General features: G+C 38.5%; 1 protein-coding gene across 1 annotated transcript; it reads right to left on the bottom strand.

Moving 5' to 3' along the window:
- Positions 1–57: 57 nt before the first annotated feature.
- Positions 58–25,276, bottom strand: CCN6 (cellular communication network factor 6). Its single transcript, XM_056814738.1, has 5 exons — positions 25,220–25,276; positions 18,770–19,061; positions 15,933–16,175; positions 9,227–9,420; positions 58–1,086 (listed from the first exon to the last, which is right to left on the bottom strand). The coding sequence occupies exons 1-5, from the start codon at positions 25,274–25,276 to the stop codon at positions 805–807; spliced, it is 1,068 nt and encodes a 355-aa protein (XP_056670716.1). The 3' UTR covers positions 58–804.
- Positions 25,277–25,603: the final 327 nt, after the last annotated feature.

Here is a 25,603-nt window from a genome sequence, read left to right as displayed (position 1 = left end):
GATTATACAATATATTTCACTTATAATTCAAGGCTAAGATTTTTACTTTCTTTTTTAGCACAGGATTGATTTCTGGTTTTATTCATATAGTTAGGATATCAATAATTGAAATAAATCATTGGATTTTTTCTATCTCACTTATGTCAAAAAAATTTTGAGTCAGATACAGCCTTTAATGAGATATGGAAGAGGAAATTTGTGAATTAAGAATATTGTAATGGATACTATCCAAAGAATGACTTGGAGAATGAGAAATATGAAAAAAAAATTATTTTTTAAATATTCTTTAGCCTTATTTCTTCACAAGACTTAAAAGAGTACAAATATATTTTCAAAAAATAGTACATTACAATCCCTCAGTTAATGGATTGTGACATAGTACTGGAGGATGAGTCATTCTTAAACTTTTTTAACTTATTTTTTTAAATAGTATACTTAGTTGCTTTTCTAGAAGGCATTAAATGTTCCAGTACTAAACAAATAACATGCTGCATTTTACATTTATAGAATTATCAAATGTAGGATCAGATCTTGCTCTGATATGTAATTATGGTACAGATTTTAGGACCAAAGACTTAAATGTTATGCTTCTAAAGTCAGTTCCACATCATTTAAAAGAACTTCCAAAAATTTAAATTGTACACAATTAGATATGGCTAGACATATCTATCCTTATTATTTTATCATTAATGTGATTTTTTTCCCACTTTTTAAACCAAAGTACTGGAAGAATTATTTGGTGTAATAAAGATTACATTTAGACTAACACATTTATTATTTATTATGATTCCTAATTAAAGCTCTTTATAGAATCTTTAGCTCAGAAAAGATATCTCCTGGATCTCTGCAAGTCTTCTGACATACACAAGAGGTGATCCACATCATCTTCCACGTAAATGACCCTTCATTTGGGCAGTCAAATTGTACATTAATCATCTTAGACTTATTGGGAATGCAGCATCTCTTATCCAGGCATTTTCCACAGAAAATTGGTTTGTAGCTTTGAGTGCTCAAGCATCCAGAAAAGGAAAGTTTCTCTCCTTTAGAAAGTTGAAAGGTAGGCTGGCACTTTTTTCCTTTGGGTATCTAGAAAATAAAGTAGCAAATTAAAAGATATTTGTAAAATTTCAATGTAAGGGGGAATGCAAAGCATTGCTATTTAGATAATATAGTAGCTTATAATTATTGCTAATAAAAAAAGCATAATATATTGCACTTCGTAGATACTTAATGTTTGTTGAATAAAAGGACAATTGAATGTTAAGGGAAGCAGTGTGGTGGTGTGGAAATACACTTGATTTTTATTATAGGTCTGGTTGCCTTATCATTGAATAACAGCTTGAGGAAGTCATTAAGTTCTCTTATAAATGAGAAGGGATTTAACTGAGTCTTCTCTTGAGTTCTAACAAACTGTGTCCCAAGAAAGCCTCAGAAACAAATTGGATTGTCCCCTTTATCTTTTGTGCTCCTATGATGTCTTGTAACCTGGGCCTAGAGGCCTGACCTTTGGCTTCACCCGAAGACTGTTATACCCCAATCCGTGCAATTTAAGTCATTTATTAGTCTGTGTTAAGGGTGAAATTATGGTTGAGATTGATAAAATCTAAATTTAAATGGTTGCCAAGGGAAATCCCAAATAATAAAATACCCAAGTCAGCTGCCAAATTTTATGGTGATTTTAATTGATAGTGGAGAAGATTAAGAAGAAGAAGAAGTAGGTATTTTCTCTCCCTCTCCCCCCACCTGATTAGTATTGGGAAGGGAGATCAGGAGATAAGGGAGTAAGGGTTTAGAGTATGAAGGAGGAAGGGATCAGCTAAGATGCCCGAACCCAAAATCAGCTCCAGGACAAACTCACCACCCAACACTCCAAGGTGTCAGAATGCTTAGCATGCTGCCAGCCAGGGTTGTCTCTCCAGGGGAAAAAAATGAGGCAGTCCATGACGTGCCTTATATGGACATTTTCACATCACTTTTCTGTGTCTCATCTGTACCAATGAGGACTTAGCTTGACTTAGGACAGCCCAGAGGTCTGTCCTTTTTTTGCACATGTCTGTTGAAGGTCATCTCCTCAGATAATTAAATCTTGAGTTTGATGCAGACCTTTAAAAATCTTGTTAAACTGAGTAGGGTGGAGAATGTGGGTTTCCAAGACCTGATTCTGTTATTCCAAGTATCTATTGTTATTGAACAGGAAATAGCTAAATCAGATCTTCTAAAGAATGGTCTGAATAGGGTAGAATAGTTTTAAAATTCACATCTGCAAGGCACTAAGCTAGGCGCTAAGTACAAAAAAGACGAAAAATGGCTCCTAAAAAAGCTTATATTCTACTGGAAGGACACACCATTCCATCTGGGCACAAGAATGACGAGGTCATTTGAGGAAGGAAAGAGCACTAAAAATGAGAGTGAGGGAGGAATCTGAATGACTTCATGGTGACACCTAAACAGAAGTTTGTAGGAGAAAAGGAAGGGAGACAGCAGATTGGATTCAGGGTCGAGAATACACGAGCATGTGGAAGGAAAAGATATGAAACAAACCCAAAAAGGTGGTTTGAAATCAGATTTGTGCCGCTTTCAATGCCAGGCGAAAAGGTTTCTATTTAGTCCTGTAGGCCGCTTAGGATCTTACCCGGAGAGGTGCTTTAGGAAGTTGGTGAAGGAAGGATGAGGAGGGAGGAGGAACAGATGTGGGATCCCATTCAGTGTTCCTAAACCAGGGTGGGTGGCCCTTCAGTAGAGTGAAAAGGATGGGCAGCCAGGCTGGAGAAGGTCGAATCCATAAGGCTTTGCCTTTGGTTAGAGGTGATGGTGAGGAGAATATAGAAAAGAAGGAAGCGAGGGATGAGGGGTGAATCTTACTCTGTGGGACCGATGATGATCTGAGCCGAAATGGAGCGCTGCGGGGAGGGGTGGAGGGCAAGGGCGGGGGTGTCGTTGTCTTTGGGGCATGTTAGTATGGGACGGGAGTTCTCACGTTGACAAGATTAGGAAATGGGTGTGCATGCACACACACACACTTGCTGCTCAGGCATTTGGGGATGATACGGGGGCACCGTGGCCTCCCAACCCAGGAGCAAAGGAGAGGGAACGTAGCAAGAGGAGAGAATGTGACTGAGGGCAGATCCCTGGAAAAGAGAGCTGTGTTAAGAAGGCAGAAACTGTATAATGTATAATCGAGTCCGACGAAGATAAATGGGGAAGAATAAAGAGAAAACCGCCATAGGATCCCATAGAAGAGATCATATGGGGGCCGGGAGAGTGGGGGTGTCTAGTGATAGAATCCACAGAGAGGCGGCGTAGGATGACTTCCAGGTCTGCGACCAATGAGACAGGAAGGACTCGCCGGCTCTGGAACATCTCCAGAGTAAGACATGCACAGAAGATAAAGCAAGCCATTCTGTCTTCATCCTTCCACCTTAGCAAACCAGGCTGTGCTCTTAGCCAGCAGCCCCCAAACCTGGCGGGGCTGTACCTGGTGGACTCCATTGTGCCCTGCCGGCTCTGGCTGCATCGCAGTGCTTTCACAGGAGCCCGGCAGAGGCAGCTGGGCCTGGATCCACCAGCCCACAAGCAGAGGGGCCTGGCATCCCCTGGGGCTCCTTGTATTCCCTCAGACCACGAAGGAGAGGAAGATGTCAATTGCCTTTGGAGGAGACAGACAGCTTTAAAGATCTCTCTCCAGGGAAACTACTATCAGAGTGAGCAATAGAGGAATTTTAGGCGAATAAAGCAAATTGTCCTATCTCAAGTCGGTTTTTGAGCACTAGCAGATAAACTAACAGAAAAGATTGTCAGCAATGGAAGATGGGATCCAGACCATCTAAATGAATCCAGACATCTTTGAATGAATACAAGGCAGAAAAAGTGAATCAACACCTGATGAGGCAGAAGATCTTATGGATATTCAAGAGAGCATGGAACTACAAACAGGATGTTCCTGAAAAGGGCTTAAGAGGGGAAAAATTGTGAGAAAAGAATCTATGGCCTATGCAGCAGAAATGATTAGCTCAACAGAAAATTGTGAATTCACAGTGGCAAACCTCACTAGAGGCAAAAATGTTAAAAGAAAAAAATGGTCTTTATATAAGCAAAACATTGATCTCCAAGGCATCTAAAGAGACAATTTAGGGATAAGTCTTCTAGAAGAATACAGATTTAAAAACCTGAATGCCATAAATCAGTAAATAATACAAGAAACTATCTAGAACTTTCAGAACACAGAAAACAAAAGTGCTAATCATAAGAATCAATACCTCCAGTTGAAAAAAAAAATCCATACTGCCTATTCTATAACACAAAATGGTTAAGTTTAATAAATTCACCTACAACAAATTATAGAAATGACCAGGATAGGGGGCATCTGGGTAGCTCACATTCTTTTTGCAACCTTTTAACTTTTTATTTGTTTTAACTTTAAATAAGAAAATGTGTATGTTTATGGAATTAAAAGATAAAATATGTTGATATACAATAATATACATGTATCTTTATGCATTTCTGAGTTTCTAAACTTTTTCTGTGTCATCTGTTGGCTTTTGCATGGCATCTACAGCTTTTGAAAAACTCTCAAAAAAATCCCCTTTAATTTAATTTCATCCCCTGGCCACCTTTTATCGAAACCATGATGGGGAAAATCACATATGGTGGGAATTTTCCCATTTTCCTGATTGTGCAGTTCTTACTACTCTTTCCTCTGCCCATGTTCATTTTTTCTCCATATGCAATGAAATCTCAGTCCATGCCCTCCTACTCTTCTGGAGTGGTCTCTATGTGCCAAATCCCTGCAGAATTATATCCATTATAAAGCCCTCCATCTCCAAGAGTTACCTATCTTCCTCCATGAGAAAGTTCTTCAATGAGACCCTGTCTCAACCATGAAATAACATTTCTTGGAGGCAATTAAGTGGTTTAGTGAATTAAGAGTCAAGCTTAGAGAGAGGAGGTCCTGGGTTCAAATATGACCTCAGACACTTCCCAACTGTATGACCCTGGGCAAGTCATTTGACCCCTATTGCTTAGCCCTTACCACTCTTCTGGCTTGGAACCAATACATAGTATTGACTCCAAGAGGGACGGTAAGGGTTTTAAATTAAAAAATGACCAGGATAAAGAAATTCAAATGTAAAAGAAGATTTGAATAACAAGCCAATTCTGCACCCCCTAAAAACAGTGAGAGGAAATAGAATAATGTTCCAAAAAGCAAAGGCATTCAAGTTGCCATTCTCTACCTGACATTCTCACCCTGAGGTGACATACCCAGCAAATATGAGCCTACTGAAACAAAAAGATGGATATTCAATCAGAAAAAAGGCACTCGATGTAATCCTACAGAGAAAACCAGTCTTTAGCAATTTATTTTTGCTTTATAAGCATCCCAAACAAAAATTCCAAAAAGGTAAACAAATACAGCAACAGAGGAAGGTACAGCTAACGAAATTATCTGAGGGAAATAAAAACAAGAAAGAAAAAGACATCTCTGGGCTTCAACAACAAGATAACATATTAAAAGATTCTTTCTAGAAACACAAGAAAAGGGTGAAATCAGAAGTCAAATACAAGTGACAGGAACAGGACCAAAACCTCATGGACTGAGCCTCTCCACACCCTGCTTACAGGCAAATCCCATGTTTTTTGATTTTCTTGAGACTAAAGCACCGAATGGGACACATGAAAGTGTAGAGGGAAGAAAGAAGTTAGAGAGAAGGGGATACGAGATATACCCTCATCAAGTCAATGGTTAACTATGAAGGAGAAGTAACTCTGGGAGTGTTTCAGGCAGCAAAGACGCTACAGGAGAATGGCTGAAAAGGCAAAGGGAAGTACTAAAAGCTAGGTGGCACAATGGACAGAGTGCTGGGCCTAGAGTCTGAAAGATTTCAATTCAGGTTTGCCTCAGAGGCTTAAGTAGCTGTGACCCTGGACAAGTCACCTGTCTGTCTCAGTTTTCTCAACCGTAAAATAAGGATAACAATTACTCCACAGCATTGTTGTGAGACTCAAATGAGATATTTATAAAGCACTTAATATAATGCCTGTCACAGGCATTTCAAATAATGCTTCGTGCCTTCTAAAGGAAAGGGAACTTTTGAAATAGAAAGAAAGAAAGGTTCTCTCTCTTTTTTTTTTAAATAAAAACCCTTACTTTCCATCTTAAAATCAACATTGTGTATCATTTCTAAGTCAGAAAAGTGGGAAGGGCAAGTAAATGAAGATTAAGTGACTTGCTTAGAGTTACACAGTTAAGAAGTGTCTGAGGCCACATTTGAATCCAGGACCTCCTCTCTCTAAGCTTGACTCTTAATTCACTAAACCACTTAATTGCCTCCAAGAAATGTTATCTCATAGTTGAGACAGGGTCTCATTGAAGAACTTTCTCATGGAGGAAGATAGGTAACTCTTGGAGATGGAGGGCTTTATAATGGATATAATTCTGCAGGGATTTGGCACATAGAGACCACTCATTCTACCTCCAGAGTAGGGGAATCCCAAGTTCCTGAAGTGCAACTGGCACCCAGAAGAGTAGGAGGGCATGGACTGAGATTTCATTGCATATGGAGAAAAAATGAACATGGGCAGAGGAAAGAGTAGTAAGAACTGCACAATCAGGAAAATGGGGAAATTCCCACCATATGTGATTTTCCCCATCATGGTTTCGATAAAAGGTGGCCAGGGGATGAAATTAAATTAAAGGGGATTTTTTTGAGAGTTTTTCAAAAGCTGTAGATGCCATGCAAAAGCCAACAGATGACACAGAAAAAGTTTAGAAACTCAGAAATGCATAAAGATACATGTATATTATTGTATATCAACATATTTTATCTTTTAATTCCATAAACATACACATTTTCTTATTTAAAATTAAAACAAGTAAAAAGTTAAAAGGTTGCAAAAAGAATGTGAAAACCAACAGGCAACACACAGGCTGGAAATGTAGGGATAACTTTAAAAGTTTAATAACTCATAAATGTGTGTGAAGTATCCTATATTCCCTATGCATGAAAGAAAGAAAAAATTCAAACTTTTGGTATGAAGAGATGGACAAAAAATTTTATGCAGATTTTCCAGATTGCAGAGGCACTAAGGAAAAGAACACAAAACCCCATGATCTGTTGCTTTAAAAACATCAAGTAAAGATATACATTGAATAAAAATAAAGTTCTGGAACAGTTTACTATGCATCAGATGAGTCAAAATTGAAAAAGCAGAAGTAATCTAGTTATTAGAGCAAAAACAAACAAACTACATTATGCTGAAATGACTAATATATCAATATTAAACATTCTAAATTCACAAAGGAAAAATAATTACAAGAAGATATATGAATATAATCATCAAGAGATTTAAATAATCCCTTCAATTTTAGGCAAATCTTACAGGTAAAAAAAGAAAAATATAGAATTAAACAAATTTCTGGAGAAACTAGAGCTAAAAGACAGTGTCTTCTAAGTGGAACTGCTAAGGAATATACATATTTCTCAGTACTAGAGAAGCTAAATAGAATGAAAACAGATCATTTGACTTAATAGAGATTGGAGATACTAGTTTCTCTGAATGAGAGGTGTTGAAAAGGGAATGAATGATAAGGATGTAGAAATAGAGACATCAAATGCCATCAGTTCTAGAGTCTAGCTGTGAGTATGAGTAGACCAAAGGTCCTAGGGGATTGATAATACTATGTCATGTTTTGGGAGGATTTTTAGGCTCCACTGAAGAAGTTAATGTGGTGGTTGGTGGTGATTTGTTTCCTTGCTTTAATTGGAGAGACATAGGTAAATCTATAAGCTATACAGAAGGAAAACTTAGAAATGGGAAAGAGACTCAATAAAAAGGCAAATTCCTCAAGACACTAGGAAGGGTTGAAATCAAAAGCAGGAGCTGAGTGGCTTCCCTGGGAAAGGAAGATGGTGTCCAAAGACTAATGAAGGAAAAAATGGTTGAAAGTGGTGTCAAGGAATTTCAAGTTGTGAAATTGGAAAAATGAGAGAAATTATTGTGGATTGTCCTAGTTTTCTCAGGAAAATAAGAGAGGAAGATATTTGCTAAAATGTGGATGGAGAATTAATTCTGTAGATACTCTCCAAGTGAATGTTAACAATGAAGATTAGTGCCTTATGTTAACTCCTTAAACAGTAGACATTATAATGATGGAGGACTATAGATTCCATATCACATCTCTGTTTCAGTTCAATGTCACATACATTAAGTACCCACCAAGCAGAAAGAGTGTGCAAAGACTTGGAGACAGCCAGAATTTTGATAAACCACTGTGCTTTCATTAGAGTGTGAACTCCCTGTAGTCAGGGACCTTGTTTTTGCCTTTTTGGGGGGAACAGGGGTTATCTCCAGCACTTAACATGTAATAAATGCTTAATAAGTAAATGCCTGTTGACTAGGTGGCTGCCCTTGAGACACATAGTAGGAAGATGAATAAAAACATAACTAATATAGAAAATATTATGTGGTAAATACATTAAAGAATTACAAAACAAAGAGGTAGCCATCCGAAAGAAACCAGTGGACTCAAAAGAAGAGCAATTTGTGTGTGTGTGTGTGTGTGTGTGTGTGTGATAGGAAAATAGAGGTTCCCATTCATTGAGGAAATGGCTATACAAATTAAAGTATATAAATGTAATATAAATGTACTCTGAAAATAATTGAAGGAATTCAGAAAATTTTGAGGAGACATAAAAACTAGTATGGAGTGAAGTAAGCAGAACTAAGAGATCAATGTCCATATCCCTATTCCCTATCCCCCATGTACATTCCCCCTTTATTGAGAACATGGTAAAAAGACTATTAAATTTAGAGGTAATGAGGGGGCAGCTGGGTAGCTCAGTGGATGGAGAGTCAGGCCTAGAGATGGGAGGTCCTAGGTTCAAATCCGACCTCAGACACTTCTCAGCTGTGTGACCCTGGGCAAGTCACTTAACCCCCATTGCCTAGCCCTTACCACTCTTCTGCCTTGGAGCCAATACACAGTATTGACTCCAAGACAGAAGGTAAGGATTTAAAAAAAAAATTGGAGGTAATGAACCTGAGTTCAAATCCCAGCTCTGCTGTTTAAAATCAGTGTAATCTTAGACAAGCCATTTCATTTCTGCAAGACTCAGTTTCTTTATAAAATGAAATGGTTGGAAAGGTTCCTTCCAGCTCAAATTCTAAGCACCAACAGTCACTTATCAACAGGACCACAAAATGTGCTTCCCTTCAAATCAAGTCTTACCTTCACAGCTTTTAATAAGTTTCGGTCACAAGGCTGAATATAACATAGTCTTTTCTCTTTCCTCATTTCACAGTGACTATTTTCATTGGTCACCCTGTTAGATATTCCTAGACCACATGTTCTAGAACAGGGTGTCCATGTTGTGGCCTGCACAAGGCACTTCCTCTTCCAGAAAAGTGGGAGATTCTTATAAACTGGAATAGAAAGGTGAAAAAAGACTGCCAATCATTAATTTCCAGTTCTATCTTTATCATTGATTTTCCCAAATAAACTCCCATGATATATGAATTTTAAGCAAAGTAACTTTATATTCCTTTATCCCATTCCCCAAATTCTCAAATAAATTTAAATAAACTATTATTTCTTTTATGAATAGGAAGTCTATCTTGATCTTGAAAAATTATCTTTGATTTATTTAAATGTTTGGCTTTTTTTTTCTAATTTATATTTCATTCTCTCTAGACTCTCCTCCAGCTATTGAACCTGGCCATTTTCTGATCTATAGCTTGTTTATCTCACACCACCACCACACTCTTTGCCTCCTTCCTGAGTTGATCCCCAACAGAACAAACATTAAAATAGGTGTTAGTGGAGTATGGGGAAGCAGGCTGTTAATCAGAATGATAAAAGCTTAGTAGGCAATTCCATGATCAAGACAACTAATGTTGAAGCATAGTATTCCTCTTTAACTTGTGCCTTGTTCAGATTTGTTAGAAGGCATCCCAATAGTTTGGGAAGGGAATGATTTCTGCTTTTGAAACTAGCTAAAGACAGAAAATAGTCATTCTCCGACACCACAAAGGCCCTGATACATAGTCGTAACCTCTGGACCTCCAATTCAGACATTTTTCAGGGCTATTGCAGAACCCGCCTCTAACTCCCTCTGGTTTGATCTGGCTTAGTTTTGTTTTGGGTAGGGAGCAGGAGGCATCCATTCTTCCATCCCCAACGAGAGCCAGTGGGAGCTTGCTCTGGCAGTCACACTGACTCATGCATGCCACAGAATCAAACGCATTCATTCTGAACAAGCTACATGTTGGTGTTCTCGTAAATTCCAACATGTCTTTATTCTATTTCCGATTTTCTCCTTAAAGAGAATAGGAAAAGAAAATGTTAATATTTTAAACCTGCATGAAGCTGTTCTGTGAAAAATTCTAGGCCTAATATGACAAAATGTCCATTTGAAAAAGGACAAATTTTATATCGTCAGCTGAGAAACATCAGCTGCTTTGAATTATATACTATGTTGAAGCAAATATATATGTATGTATAGCTGTGGATTTTACACAGTATCATCTGAAATATGCAAATAGAGGATGGAGAGGGGGAAGAAATATGGGTACCTGGAAGGCAGACAGCAGTTTAAAGACCTCAATGCAGGAAGTAGACTAAAAGCCTGGCACACATCTGCAATAAATAAAGGGAAGTTAAATGGTTGCAAATCCAGTGCATCTCATCACTTGAAATTAAGCCAGGAGATGCAATTTAGAAATTGGATTAACAAAGTATATGTTTTTAAAAAGCAAGAAATGTGGAAAAGTAATTGTTTGTTTTAACAAAAAGCTTAGCCCTTGTGAGTGCTGAGAAAGGCATAAAGCATTGTCATTGCCTAATTTCATGCTGACCAAGCAGAAGCTAGATTCTAAACATAGACCTTCTGGAATTCAGTAATTATATAAGTAAATATCATTAATATGCCTTAAATAATTTTTGGAGAAAATGTGTGTGTTTGTGAATTTGCCTGTATGTATATAAAGAAAGTTTAAAATGGGGAGGCTGATGGCTAAGTGGATAGAGCACCACGCTTGGAGTTGGGAGGAACTGGGTTCAAATTTGACCTCACACATGTCCTAGTTGTGTGACCCTGGGCAAGACACTTAACCCCAACAGCCATTACCACTCTTCTGCCTTGGAACTGATACTTAGTATCGATTCTAAGACAGGAGGGAAGGATTAAAAAAAAAAAAAGATTGAAATCTGTCAAGGCTTAAAAATGCAGTCAGTCAATCAAAGGAGAGGGACCCAGAGAGATTGACTTTATATATATAATATAAATAATTAATACACAAAGCCCAGGTAACCAGCCTACCAGAGTCTGGATTTAAATCTGTTCTGAAACTTCATAGAATTTGAGACATGTTAGAAGCCATCTGACCCAGTCCATAGGTGAAAAGAATCCCTTCTGTAATGAGACTATATTCACCAAGTGATCATCCTTCCATTCTCTGCTTGAGGACTTCCAAGGAGGGAGAACCTGGCACCTCCGAGGCAGACATTAAACTTCTGAATATCTCTCATGATTAGGAAATCTTTCCTAGCCTCAAACTTGCCTCTTTCCAACTATTACCCAATGTCCCCAGTTCTGCTGAAGCAGAGAAAGTCTAGTAGCTCTCTTTCTAAGGACCACAATATTGTGAGCCTTTAGAGTATTTTTTAAAAATAACATTGGACTTCGAGAGGCTCCTCCATGTGACAGCCAAACACTTGAAAACATCTATTAACGTCCACTTGAGAGTTCTCTGGGCTAAATAGCCCCAGGTTTCTTTAACTGCACTTCTCTGTGAGATGATTCCAAAGCCTTCTACCACTGCATGTCCCAGAATGGAGCACAGTGCCCCAGGCGAAGCGTGACTTAACTGTTTGACTGTGGGCAAATTGGGTAACCACTGTGGACCCCACTTCTGTCATTTGTAAAATGGGGGAGCTGGTCTGATAGCCAAGATCCCTTCTATCTCTAAAGCTAGGATCTAAGATCTCAACAGAATGATTTCACACACAGTTAGAACTGGCAGGAAGCTTCTCATCCTCTAATACAACCCTCTCCTTTTATATTTACAGTCGAGGAAACTGAGGGAGTACGGATTTATGTAATAAGTGGCTACGCCTCAATTTTAACCTAGGTTTAAATTCTTCTTCCTCCAAGTTCAGTGGTCTTCATGCTCTCTGCCTCTGCCTCTCACATAGTGGTGCTGCTCCTAGCTCCAAGTGTATACATTAATATTTTATGCTTATGGTTCTCCCCAATATTATAGTTTTGGATGCATTTGTCTCCCTTCACCACCCCAACTCCCCACCCACCATTATTTCCATCAATTCCTTGAGAGCAAGAACAAGACTCCATTATGTTTTTGTTGCCCTAAAGCCTAGCACAATGTCTTGTACGTAGAAGGTAATTAATAATAATAATAGTAATAGGCACTTAGGTGGCTCAGTGGCTAAAGAGTTGGCCCTGAGGCAGGAAGACCTTTTTTCCAGAGTTCAAATCAGTTCTCAGACACTTACTAGGTGTATGACCCTATACAAGTCATTTAACTGTTTGTCTCAGTTTCCTCATTTATAAAGTGAGCTCGAGAAAGACATGCCAAACCATTCCAGTATCTTTGCCAAGAAAACCCTGAAAGGGGGCCACAAAAAAAAAAGGCTAAAAATGACAGAACAAGAAATTCTAAGATGGAAGGATAGGATAAAAAAATACAATTCATTACCCTGAATAATGTGCTTTTCTGAAATAGACCTAAAAGATCATTATACAGAGGACTAATTTCCATTATTTCACATTTCCATAGCAAATAGAAACTTCAAGTGCCTGCATGAGAGTAATGTTAAATAAATCTGGAAAGATATAGGCTAGTGCCAGATTGTAAAGAGTTTGAAAAGTCAAGCCCAGAAATTGATGTTATGTGCTAGAAATGATAAAGAAATCACTAAAGCATCTCAAGTAGGAATGATATGGTCATTTTGTTTCTCTTCTATCATTTTGACTCTCCATGACCCCTGTAAGATTTAATTTAATATCATTAACTTCAAGCATCATATTTTATAAGATTTATTAGTAATCACTTGAAGTAGAAGAAATAGAAGAAAAAAGAGCAAAACTTAAAAATGACCACATGAGTAAACTTCTCCTGCTGGCTCTCACCCAACCTACACACCCACCTTCCTGGGAGCACAGAAAGTGAGGGAGGTGCTACATCAAAACATATTTTCCCTACACAAATGGGATGCTGGGAAAGAGAGTCCTAGGGAGCAAATTCCAATTACACACCCCATTTGGAGTTTTCATGGCCAAGATACTATGGTTTGTCTCTTTCAGCTCATTTTACAGATGAGGAGACAGAGTTAATCATGGTTAAGTGATTTTGCCCAGGATCATCCAGCTAGTAAATGTCTGAGGTCAGATTTGAACTCAAGAAGATGAGTCTTCTTGACTTCAGACATGACACTCTAACCACTACATCATCTAGTTGTCCATGATATGGCCAGATCTGTGCTTTAAGAACATCAGTTTGGCAGCTATGTTGAGAGAAGAGACTAGGAACAAGGCAACCAAACAGGAGTCTATTGCAATAGTTTGGGTAGGCGACGACAAGGACCTGAATTAAAGTGGTAGCTAGTTGAGAAAAGAAGTGGGAATGCATGAGAGGGATGTATCAGAGAGGTTGAATCAAGATGAGGTAAAGAGGGACAATGATGAGTTGAAGATGACTCCAAGATCACAAACCTTGGAAACTGAAAGGATGGTGATGCCCTTGATAGAAATAAAGTAGTTAGGAGGAAAGATAATAGTTTTGGTCCTGGTCTTATAGAGGATGAGATATCAATGGGATGTGCTGATGGAAATGTCCACAGGGCAATTATTGGTGTAAGAACTGGAGCTCAAAAGAGAGAATGATTAGATAGGTAAATTGGGAGTTATTTGTATGGAGATGATCTTTGAAACCATGGAAACTGACAACATCATCAATAGATGGATGGCTCCTTCCAGGAACTCTCATGCCAAAGCCAAGAATGTCTTATTCTTGCCCTGGACACACCTGGACTTTTACCAGGCTCTGGCTCTTCATGCTAAAGCTCACTCTAGTCCTGGAATTCATAAAATTCAATAAAATGGGGATAATAATAGTACCTACCTCCCAGGATTGTTGTGAGGATCAAATGACATAACACTGGTAAAATTCCGAAAAATGCCTACATAATAGGCATTTAAATAATTTCCTCCCTTCTGTCCATCAATAGCCAATTTTTTATCAGTGTCTGTGATTATAAATGTGCCTTCTACAGGGGAAGATGGGTTGGTAAATCACACACACACAAGCACATACATGTAATTAAGAGTTATAGGCTAGTAATTTAGGGGTCTATTTTTTTAAATGAAACATTAATTGGGTATTAAAATAATTTTCAATAGAAAAATAGATTTGGACTAGGCACAGTGGTATATGCTTATAATTCCTATTTCAAGAGTGGTCAAAGCTATTGGAAGGCTTGAGTTCAGGAGTTCTGATCAATCTTCCACACTGAGTCCAGCAACAATCTGAGGAGCCCCTGCCAGAAGGGGGCACCATGATGCCCAAGAAGGGACAAAATGGCCCAATTCAGCAATGCAACAGGTCTCAATCCCCATGTCAGTCAGTAGAGCTACTCTTTCTTTTAGCCTAGGTGACACAGTGAGACTTGTTCTCAAAAAATTAAACACATATACAAATGTATATAAAAAATATATATGTATTTGTGCATTTATATGTATAATACATATATGTATTTACCAGTACAGATAATACAGACAGAATCAAACAATATTTCTAATTGCTAGTCTCTCTTTGACTTGCTTAGTAACGATGCATTTCAGTTTCTTTTGATCTCACATAGAAAATGTCTTCCAATATTCATCAATGACACACAGTGATAATTGACTAGTAAATCTTTGAAAAAATTTCCCAAGAGGTGCATGATCGACAAGCCTCCTTTTATTCTAAGATAGGATAAGAGGAAAAGAGTCTCAAGAAGGGGGCGGGAGAAGAAACATCAAAAGAATCTTCTTGATTCAAAGTGTGATTTTAAAGACGAGAGAGCTTTACCAAAGAAAATCACAATGTCCTTTTGCAGCAGATTCATATATTCCTCTGCCTAAAAGCAAAGGCCCAGATGAGGTGGCCTCACGACCCTTTTCAGCATCGTTGGCCAGGGAACTGTGATCAAGGGCTCAAAGTAAACAGAAATAAAAGGTAAGCACTCAGATCAGTGGCCACACCACATCATCAAAGGAATTTGGATTCCATAAAATTAGCAAATACGTATTGGGAACCTTCATGTACAAGACATCAGGCTACATAAGGCAAAACCAGGATGAGAAATAGCAAGAAAAATTGTAAAAAATAGACTCGAATACAGGACTACAATCCCCATGAGCCTTTGCTCCACTTCCCCAGAATGCCTTGTAATCTCACCTGGGCCGAGATCGAGAAGGTATTTAAGCTGATTCAAAGGCTTTTGAAGGGCTCTTGGACTCTTGGACTTCCGTTTTGGGGCAGGCCTGGTTTTTTTCATAATGTAGGTGAGGTTATGTCTCTTATCCTGTATTTTCTTTAATCCTTAATCTTCAATAAACCTCTAAAAAAATATAATACTCCTTGCAGAGAGAAACTAATTTCTACCTGCCTCAGTCTCCCCATATTCCCTAAATTTTAATCTTTACAAAATGGCAATGAACAATTTTTGTGTAAGTCAGTTGCGCTCAAAAGGAATTTGCCTGGGGGCCAGTTTGGAAGGCTTGGTGCATGTCTGTCTTTAGACACTTCCTAGCGTGACCCCGGGCAAGTCACATAACCCCCATTGCCTAACCCTTACCGATACACAGTATTGATCCTAAGATGGAAGCTGAGGGTCTAAAAAAAAAGGAGTTTTCCATAAGCCTAGGTGTACTCACCTGGCATTGCTTGGTAGCTTGCTGATATCTGTTGCTGCAGCAGTTTCAAGTTACAGAGGGATCGGTCAGACTTGTTTCCACCTTTGGGGCCAGAGCACTGACTGTCTAGCTGCTTTGGTATGAATAAGGGTGTACACCCAATGGCACCACTCACACATAGACATTTGTACAAGGGATTAGGCTGAAAAACTTGGCCATTGTGATAATGCACCCTGTTGAGTTCACATCCTACAGCTACGAGATCTGAAAGCAGAAAACAGCCAAATTACCAAAGAGCCAATGAGCTGTGATAGCTTCTACTTCAGTTTAATAGTACGAGTGGATTTATCTATATCTTTTCTGGTGTAAAAATCTCCACTGTGTAGATATACTCCATTGTAAACGTTCCCCCCACCCTTTTTTTTTTTCCTGAAACCCTCACCTTTCCTCTTAGAATCAATGCTGTATATCGGTTCCAAGGCAGTAGAGCAGTAAGGGCTAGGCAATGGGAGTTAAGTGACTTGCCCAGGGTCACACAGCTAGGCAGTGTCTGCGGCCAGATTTGAACCCAGGACCTCCCTTCTCTAAGCCTGGCTCTGAATCCATAGAGCCACCCAGCTACCCCTATGAACACTTTCACAAATAACATCTAAAGCTACAAAAGGGAAATTAGAGATTTTTAAAATCACAAGTGAATGTATCTCCTGTTCCAACCACCAGTGCTCAAGCAGTCATCTGCTAAACAATAGTTACCCGTCATCTCAAATTTTCTGGCATTCTAAGTACTCCGGAGAGCTACAGAAAGAGTCAGCCATAAAGGGGATCAATTGTCCATTGCTCTTTGGTAGGACTTTAAAAGGTCTAGCCTTGGGGTTTGGGTTATTCTCTCCGGCTTCAGATATGTATCTGCCAGCTAAGAATTTAAGTATATCTTTTGGCCAGCCAACCACATATGCTTAAAAATGGTCAAGTGTTGAGTGATATGTGAAAAATAGACTCAAATACAGGACTACAATCCCCATGAGCCTTTGCTCCACTTCCCCAGGATGCCTTGTAATCTCACCTGGGCCGAGATCGAGAAGGCATTTAAGCTGATTCGAAGGCTTTTGAGGGGCTTGTCTTATTTTGGACTTCCGTTTTGGAGCAGACACGGCTCTTTCCATAATGTAGGTGAGGTCTAGGCCTCTGGCCTAGACACGTGTTTTTTCTTATCCTGTATTTTCTTTTAATCCTTAACTTTAATAAACCTCTAAAAAATATAATACTCCTTGCAGAGAGAAACTAATTTCTACCTGCCTCAGTCTCCCCGTCTCCCCTCATTTTTAATCTTTACAGATAGCCTCTGCAGGAGCCAAAACAAAAAGAAGTTAATGATTGCAGCCAGCAATGGAAGCTGGTCCTGTGGGGAAATCTTTTCTCTCTAAGCCAGTGAATAGTTAATAGCAGTCATTGACAAAATTAAGAACTGTCTCCTCCATTGGGAAACGCCCAGGATGTAATGTAGAAGAGAAAGGGGGGCAGCGGCCATGGAGACTTAAACTCACTCCAGCCACTTTGGATTTTAATCTGGCTCCTTTTACTTTCTCTTCGCCTTTAGGAGATCCTGTTTGGTCTAAATTCCAGGCAATGACTTCTTTGGCACTATTCTCAGAAGGGAAAGCAACCAATGGGGAATAGGGAATTGATAAGCTCTGGTTTTGATGGAAAAAAACATCAGATTTGAATTCAAATCCTGAGCTTCAGGGCACCTATCTAGCCTGGGAGTGCATCTTCCTAGATATCAGTTAGGTAGTGAGCTGGTGTAGCTTAAGCTTCAGGTGCCTCTCGCAATAACTCCCCAAGCACTGTTGCACATGATTTTCCCAGGTAGCATAACAAGTGTAAACTTGGATTAGCTGGTTTAGCTCATTTGAAAACCTGAACACCCAAGCCCAGAATAAACGCAGTGTCTGAATAATAATAATGACGACTCACGTCTACATCATACTTTAAGGGTACCCAAAGCACTTTCCTCATAGAAATCATTCACAGTAGGTAGTACAAATGTCCTCATCTGAAATATTAGTTTGCTTCTCTGAAAATGGGCCACCTAATGCAAGACACATAGTAGGTACTTAATAAATACTCGTTGAAAGCATTTTGTAAAACTTGGCTATATATGTATGATAGATGCAGGCATTCTCAGCAGCTAGTTGGCACAGTGGATAGAGTGCTAAGTGTAGAGTCAGGAAGATCCAAGTTCAAATCCAGCCCCAGACACTTCCTGACTGTGTGACCCTGAACAAGTCACTTAACCCTCTTTGCCTCTATGTTCTAGATCAGTTACTGATCCTCATTAGTGGAAGAAGTGGCCCTACGGAGAGTTTCCAAATTCATGAAATCACAACTCCAGAACAAAAATGATTTTTTTTTTAAATTTCAAAAGGACTAAATTTAGTTTGAACAAAGTTTTAGGAAAAAACTCACATGGTCCCTGACAAATAGTAAATGTTTAATAAAAAGTGTTTTTATTCCTTCATTTCCTCCTATGGTACTTTTAAATTTTCTAAGCATTTTCAAATGATTTTTCCCATTTTAAAGTAATATACCTTAAAGCCAATTAAGAAAATCTTATCATTGATTATTTAACAAAAACCCCAGAAGTCTCAGAAACACCTGCATCTCTTTCTATTTTCCTATTGATGTTTAGCTCCATGGAGCGAGTCCATGAAGAGACTGAAAGCCTACTTGGTTTCTAGCCAAATACTAGAGTGAATCTCCCCAAATAACAGCTCTTTTTCTTTTTTTAATCCCATTATTGTGGGAGGGGACAATTCTTCCCCAAAGTGCCAAGAATAAGATGGAAATATGTCACTTACATGCACACACTCCTGTCTCATACCTAGGCTTGTCGGCAGAGTAGTCACAATACAGGCCTTTGTGGGGGTCGCAGACCTCTGCCTCATTGCAGGTGTCCCCAGGCTGCTTGGCACAGATTTTACAGCACCCACAGCCATCCTTTACCAGACTCACGCCAAGTGAGCACCTGGGCTTCTGCCGAGGGCACTGGCATGGCCAGTGGCAGAACTCTTTCCTCTGATGCACTCCAGTGACTTGTGTTGCCTTTTCCCCATCAGCAGCTTGACCATTGGCTTGTGCCCTACAGCAGGACTTAGAGATAGTTTGACATTAAGGATCATATAAAGGTGATTTCTTTTTTCTCCTCAAGGGCATTTCCTCCCCCAACCCCTAGAATGCTTTCTTTTCCTTTCCCCTCAATAAACAAAATTCTTCCCTTTCTTTAATCCTGCCTCAAGTCCCAATTGCCTCCATAAAGTATTTTTTGACCATAGAAGAGCATGTTGATTTTTCAGTCCTGTAAACTTTTTTTAACTCTTACCTTCTATCTTTGAATTGATATTAAGTATGGATTCCAAGGCAGTAGAGTAGTAAAGGCTAGGCAATTGGGGTTAAGTGACTTGACCAAGGTCACACAGCTAGGCAGTGTCAGAGGCCAATTTTGAACCCAGAACTTCCCATCTCCTGGCCTGATTCTCTATCCACTGAGCCACTTAACTGTCCCCTTAAAACCTCTTAATGTCAGCAGCACACAAATTCTCTAAGTCAGTGGTACACAGCACAGCAACAAATTATACATGTATCAACGTATTCATTGCTATACATTTCAGTGTTTTGGCTTCTTCCTGAAAATGCTCCTCCAGGATCACAAATAATTGTTCCACTTTGCAACTGCCCTTGCAGTTCCGAGAGATAGAATATCTGCATCTGCCTAGCCCCCTTAACCCCATAGTATCCCAAGTGCCTGATACTTCATATATAACAAGTGAAGCAGTTATTAGTCCCCAAAATTCTTTTTACAAGGGTTTCTCAAGAAGAAAAAAAAACACATCCTGGGTAGCAATTCCTAATAGTTTATGATGTGGGCTTCCATCTTTCTTTTCTACTCTACATGGCATGTTATCCCTTCCTGAATCATGGGCAGGGGTGTTCTGGTAAAATCCAGGAAACAACTGGGTCCCCCAAAAGAAATAACATATTTTAAAGTTCAGTCTACATCATTAACATCTCCTCTAGCATTCTTAAACCAAGACAATCAATAACAACAATTCAAGGTTTGATTATAGTGTTTAATGATTTCTACGGTCTAAGTAGTCAGAATATTGAAAATTTAACTTGGTATGTTTATAGTATGGTTGTGGTCCTTGGTATTTGAAGAGGACCAAAATGGCGTTACTATGTTGGGGTCATGGCTGATCAGACCAATATGAGCTCACTCTGGTAGGAGCGGGCTCCAACACTCCCCTGTAACTATGTTTCAGATGCCTAGAAGATTCAACCTGTAGAGAACTTTAGAAATAATCTATTCCAAATTCCTTATTTTCCAAATAAGGAAGCTGATGTCTCATGATATGCTTGAAATCAATAATTAAATCAAATACAAAATCAAGGTTTTCCTCTCCAGTGGTCTTTCCATTATGCCATCTTCTTTTTCACTTTTTACTGACTCTCAGAGACTTCATTCTTTCCCATAATCTCAACTATGACCTTTGATTATAAAATAATAAGAAAAGACAAGATAAGACCTAAGAGATCAGCTAGTCCAACTTCCTTATTTCACAGATGAGCACACTGAAGCTCTGGGAAGGAGTCATCTTGCTAAAGGTCACTCAAGAAGCAAAAAGTGACAAAAACAGATAATTACTTTTCTAGTTCTGACCTCTCCAGAAATGCATTTTCAATTGCTTTCAGATTCACATGGATCTGAGAAGAAGGGTTACTTTATGAGACCTCTAGAGCTTATGAAAATCTTTTATGAGGCTGGGAAATATTAATTCATTTATTTGCAGAGTTCATATGCACAATGAATCTTTCAAAATTTTTGGGGGGGTTTGTTTACAAGTGTCCCATCACAAGGTCCAGCTAAATGGCTCAGGGGATACGCATGGAATAGTGAAGTTGTTGTTCAGTCATTTCAATCATGTCCAACCTTTCATGGCCCCATTTGGTGTTTTCCTGAGAAAGATGCTAGAGTATTTTGAAAGATACAAGTTCAAATCTAGCCTCAGATCCTACCAGGAGGGTGACCTTGGGCAAGTCATTTAAACCTCTGTTTTCCTACATTTCCTCAACTGTAAAGCTGGAACAATAGCACTGACCTCCCAGGGTGAGAGCCAAATGAGAAAGCGTTTATAAATTAAAAATAAAAATAAATGTATCCAAATAACAAATATATAAAAGTGTATAAATACAAATAAAATTTATAAATAAAATATAATAAATTAAAAATAAATATAAATAGCACACAGGCACTTAATAAATGCTTATTTCTTTCCGTAAAGTAAAAAAAAAAATCAAACCTTGTAAAAGGTTCATATTGATATAGAGCATTCTCTTCATGATACTTCCTCACTCTCTCCTTTAGACACAACTTGATGTAGTGAAAAATGCCCTGAACTCAGAGGAAAATGTGTGTTCAAACTGTACCTCAAAAACCTACAAGTTGTAACCCTCCAATTCATCTTTAAAAGGGAAGAACTGGACTCAGTGGCTTTTATAAGGTTCTTTCCTGCTCTAAATCTATGATCCATGGTCCTTATCTGTTACACTCATTCCCCCTTACCTTCATATATTACTTAAAGAAGAATTTTCTCATCATAAAAGTTTTGTCATTTTTAGCAATTCTGGCTAACCTACGCTGCCAAAACTGTCATTACTGTAGATTATAGAAATGGTAGCTAATTTAACACCACTCTCTTGAATTCTTCTCTTTACCTAAATTTTCCTGGATTTTTTTTTCTACTCTCATCTGATAGAGAGACCAAGATTGATAAAATGTAATTCTATTTTGTTGCTTCTTAGATTCTCAGTGGTGATCATTTTAAAATCTAATACTGTGTTAGAGGCCATGTGGGCAAGTCACCTAATCCTTTAGTGCCTGAATCCACTAAGCTGACAAGTTTAAAAATAGTTATTAAGCCACATAGAGTGAATTTCCTTCTCAGAATTTCCTAAACAGACTAAATTGTAGGTATGAACCCTGCCCTACCCCCAAAATATTATTGCTATACAACCTACTCATATTTTTCTTCTTTTTTATCCCACTAGTCTTAGCTGTCCTTTATCAACCCTTTGGATTTAACTCTTGAATCAATTTAATTCAGTTCAACAATTAATTAATTAAGCACCCCAAGAGCATCCTTCTAGGTACTGGGTACCATGGTGGGTTAGAAAAAACACAGGATGGGGGCAGCTGGATGGCTCAGTGGACTAAGAGTCAGACCCAGAGATAGGAGGTCCGGGGGTTCAGATGTGACCTCAGATACTTCCTAGCTGTGTGACCTTGGGCAAGTCACTTAACCCCCATTGCCTAGCCCATACTACTTTTCTGCCTTAGAACCAATACCTAGTATTGATAGAAAGAAAGAAAGAAAGAAAGAAAGAAAGAAAAGAAAGAAAGAAAAGAAAGAAAGAAAGAAAGAAAGAAAGAAAGAAAGAAAGGAAAGAAAGAAAGGAAAGAAAGAAAGAAAGAAAGAAAGAAAAGAAAGAAAGAAAGAAAGAAAAACAAAGAAGAAAGAAAGAAAGAAAGAAAGAAGAAGAAGAAAGAAAGAAAGAAAGAAAGAAAGAAAGGAAAGAAAGGAAAGAAAGAAAGAAAGAAAGAAAGAAAGAAAGAAAGAAAGAAAGAAAAGGAAAGAAAGAAAGAAAGAAAAGAAAAGAAGGAAGGAAGGAAAGAAGGAAAGAAGGAAGGAAGGAAGGAAGGAAGGAAGGAAGGAAGGAAGGAAGGAAGAGGAAGGAAGGAAGGAAGGAAGGAAGAAAAAGAAAGAAAGAAAGAAAGAAAGAAAGAAAGAAAGAAAGAAAGAAAGAAAGAAAGAAAGAAAGAAAGAAAGAAAGAAAGAAAGAAAGAAAGAAAGAAAGAAAGAAAGAAAGAAAGAAAGAAGAAAGGAAAGAAAGAAAGAAAGAAAGAAAAGAAAGAAAGAAAGGAAGGAAGGAAGGAAGGAAGGAAGGAAGGAAGGAAGGAAGGAAGGAAGGAAGGAAGGAAGGAAGGAAGGAAGGAAGGAAGGAAGAAAAAGAAAGAAAGAAAGAAAGAAAGAAAGAAAGAAAGAAAGAAAGAAAGAAAGAAAGAAAGAAAGAAAGAAAGAAAGAAAGAAAGAAAGAAAGAAGAAAGAAAGAAAGAAAGAAAGAAAGAAAGAAAGAGAGAAAGAAAGAAAGAGGAGAAAGAAAGAAAGAGAGAAGAAGAAAGAGAGAAAGAAAGAGAGAAAGAAAGAGAGAAAGAAAGAAAGAAAGAAAGAGAAGAGAGAAAGAAAGAAAGAAAGAAGAAAGAAAGAAAGAAAGAAAGAAAGAAAGAAAGAAAGAAAGAAAGAAAGAAAGAAAGAAAGAAAGAAAGAAAGAAAGAAAGAAAGAAAGAAAGAAAGAAAGAAAGAAAGAAAGAAGAAGGAAGGAAGGAAGGAAAAAAGGAAAGAAAAAAGAAAGAAAAAAGAAAAGAAAGAGAGGAAGAAAGGGAGGAAGAAAGGGAGGAAGAAAGGGAGGAAGAAAGGAAGAAACAAATAAATAAACAAACACAAGAATTTGTATCAGAAGACCTGAATTCTAATTTAGCTTCCTATGTGGCCTTTTACTTCCCTGGGGCTCAGTTTCCCCACATATAAAACGAAGGGAGTTGAATTGGATGATTTCAGAGATCCTTTCCAGATCAAAATCCTATGAAATACAATCTCACACACACACACACACACACACACACACACACACACACACACACACACACACACACACACACAGGAACAAACCTCAAAACCAGAACAGCAAAAACAAAAATTCCTAACCAACCATAATAATATACTGCATCATTAAGAGGCTGTTCTGACTGACTGGGCTATTCAAAGACCACCCTACTGACAACTCCATTTCCCTCACAAGAAGCCATGGACACCTTCCTATGTTTTCTAAAGTACTGAATGAATTTTAAAAATAGATTCAGCTGTGTATCATCAGTCCCTAGGGAAAACAAATAAATAATTCGCCACAGTCCATTTCCAGCACTCCCACCCAAGTTTTGTTTTTTAAACTGAATCAATGGCAAGCTCACCCAAGAGAATTTTATTTTGAAAGTAAACTTTTCTTTGGGGACTCAGCCTGAAATATTTCAAAAATAGTTCTAATTCTTTAGAAGAAGTGAAAAACATACATGTTGAGTGGAAAAATCTGCTATGGACTATAAGAGGTAACTGTTCCCTTGACTCCTCTTCGAAACAGGAGCAGACATAACGGAAACTTTTTGTTTGCAAAAGCCTGTTTTCTCCAGACTTTTGCACATTTTGTAACCAGGTTGTGGAAAGCTAGGCCCTGGCCTGGAATGGGAATGAAGAAGTAGTGTTTACCCCTAGTGTGGGCCCCTGGCAATGCTGATGATTTAACAAGGAGAATCTCCTAAATCACACTCCTCCTCCCCCATCCCTGAAAAGATTAAAAAACAAAAGATTGTTCAAAGACCTTGAAAGACATACTGGTTTTTGAGACCAAAGTCCTGTCAGCAACACCTTTAATTCCTTTCATAGTCAAACTAATTCAGGATTTCATTCAATCTGGGAAATGGCTCACTAATTATGATGAAGGATTTCCTCAAACCTCTCTCTGGCACCCTCACAAATCTCTGCCATCCCATTTGACCCCCCCCCCCCCTTTTCTTCCTTTTCTTCATTTCTCACCTAAAAAAACAAGTGCTACTCTAGCCCCCTGGGGTGGAAAGATCATCTGGTCAGAGCTTACCTGGGAAGCCCATGTAGTGATGAGAAGAGAGAAGGAGAGCAGTCCCTGCATGTTCCCAAGCTCAGTCTCCAAGGGAAAGTGAGAGATAGAAAGAAGACTGGGCCTGCTCATTGCTCCCTGTACACAAAGCTCGCCTCTGTCTCCTCTGCAAACTCTCCCTTTCCTCTGCCTGAGAGGACACACACACACTCACACAAAATCCTTTACCTCATACGTAACCAACTCTGTGCTGATCCTTTTGAATGGAATTTTCATTTTTCAAGTTCAGAATTCATTTCACAGTCATACTAGCCTTTTCTAATGTACCTTAATAATCATTTAGGGGGCAGGAACTAGACTTGAGATTTTATTGGTATAGGGAAATCCTTGGTAAGGATACTTCTATCTAAACAAAAGTTTAGCATCTTTTTTTCTGCCACTTGACTTTAGAGAACTGCCTGGGATGCTTAACAATTAAGAGACTCCACAGTTAATATGTGGCAGAAATGAGACTTGAACTCAGCTCTCATTAATTTCAAGACTGACTCTCTAACATTATACCCTACATCATCATCATCATCATCATCATCATCATCATCAACCAACAGAGGATGAGCTAACATCCCAGTAGCTGTTGTTCAGTAGTTTCAGTTGAGTCAGACTCTCTTTGTGTCCCTTTTTAAGATTTTTCCTAATTAAAGATAATTGGATTTGTTTGCCATTTCCCTCTCTAGCCAGTTTTACAGATGAGGCAACTGAAGCAAATAGACTTAAGTGATTTGCCCAGGCCATATTTGAACTAAGGTCTTCCTTACTCCAAACTTGGTATCTATCCACTGGACCACCCAGCTGACTCATCATCACAATACTTCCCTTGATTGCATCAACTTATTCATGTATGCCATTGTCTAGAAAACATTAAATGTAAAAGAATAGGAAGATAATAAATT

This window comes from Monodelphis domestica, chromosome 2, assembly GCF_027887165.1.
Source record: "Monodelphis domestica isolate mMonDom1 chromosome 2, mMonDom1.pri, whole genome shotgun sequence".
Classification (NCBI taxonomy): domain Eukaryota; kingdom Metazoa; phylum Chordata; class Mammalia; order Didelphimorphia; family Didelphidae; genus Monodelphis; species Monodelphis domestica.
This window is presented reverse-complemented; position numbering and strand designations above follow the sequence as displayed.

What these genes read in the sequence shown, in the direction of transcription:
- CCN6 (XM_056814738.1), bottom strand. Translation starts at nt 25,276, where the DNA reads ATGTTAGCTCATCCTCTGTTGGTTGATGATGATGATGATGATGATGAT. An exon ending in ATGATGATGATGATGATGAT is followed by an intron (nt 19,062 to 25,219) that starts GTAGGGTATAAT and finishes ACTATCTCTAAG; the next exon opens with TCCTGCTGTAGGGCACAAGC. An exon ending in TGAGACAGGAGTGTGTGCAT is followed by an intron (nt 16,176 to 18,769) that starts GTAAGTGACATA and finishes TTCTGCTTTCAG; the next exon opens with ATCTCGTAGCTGTAGGATGT.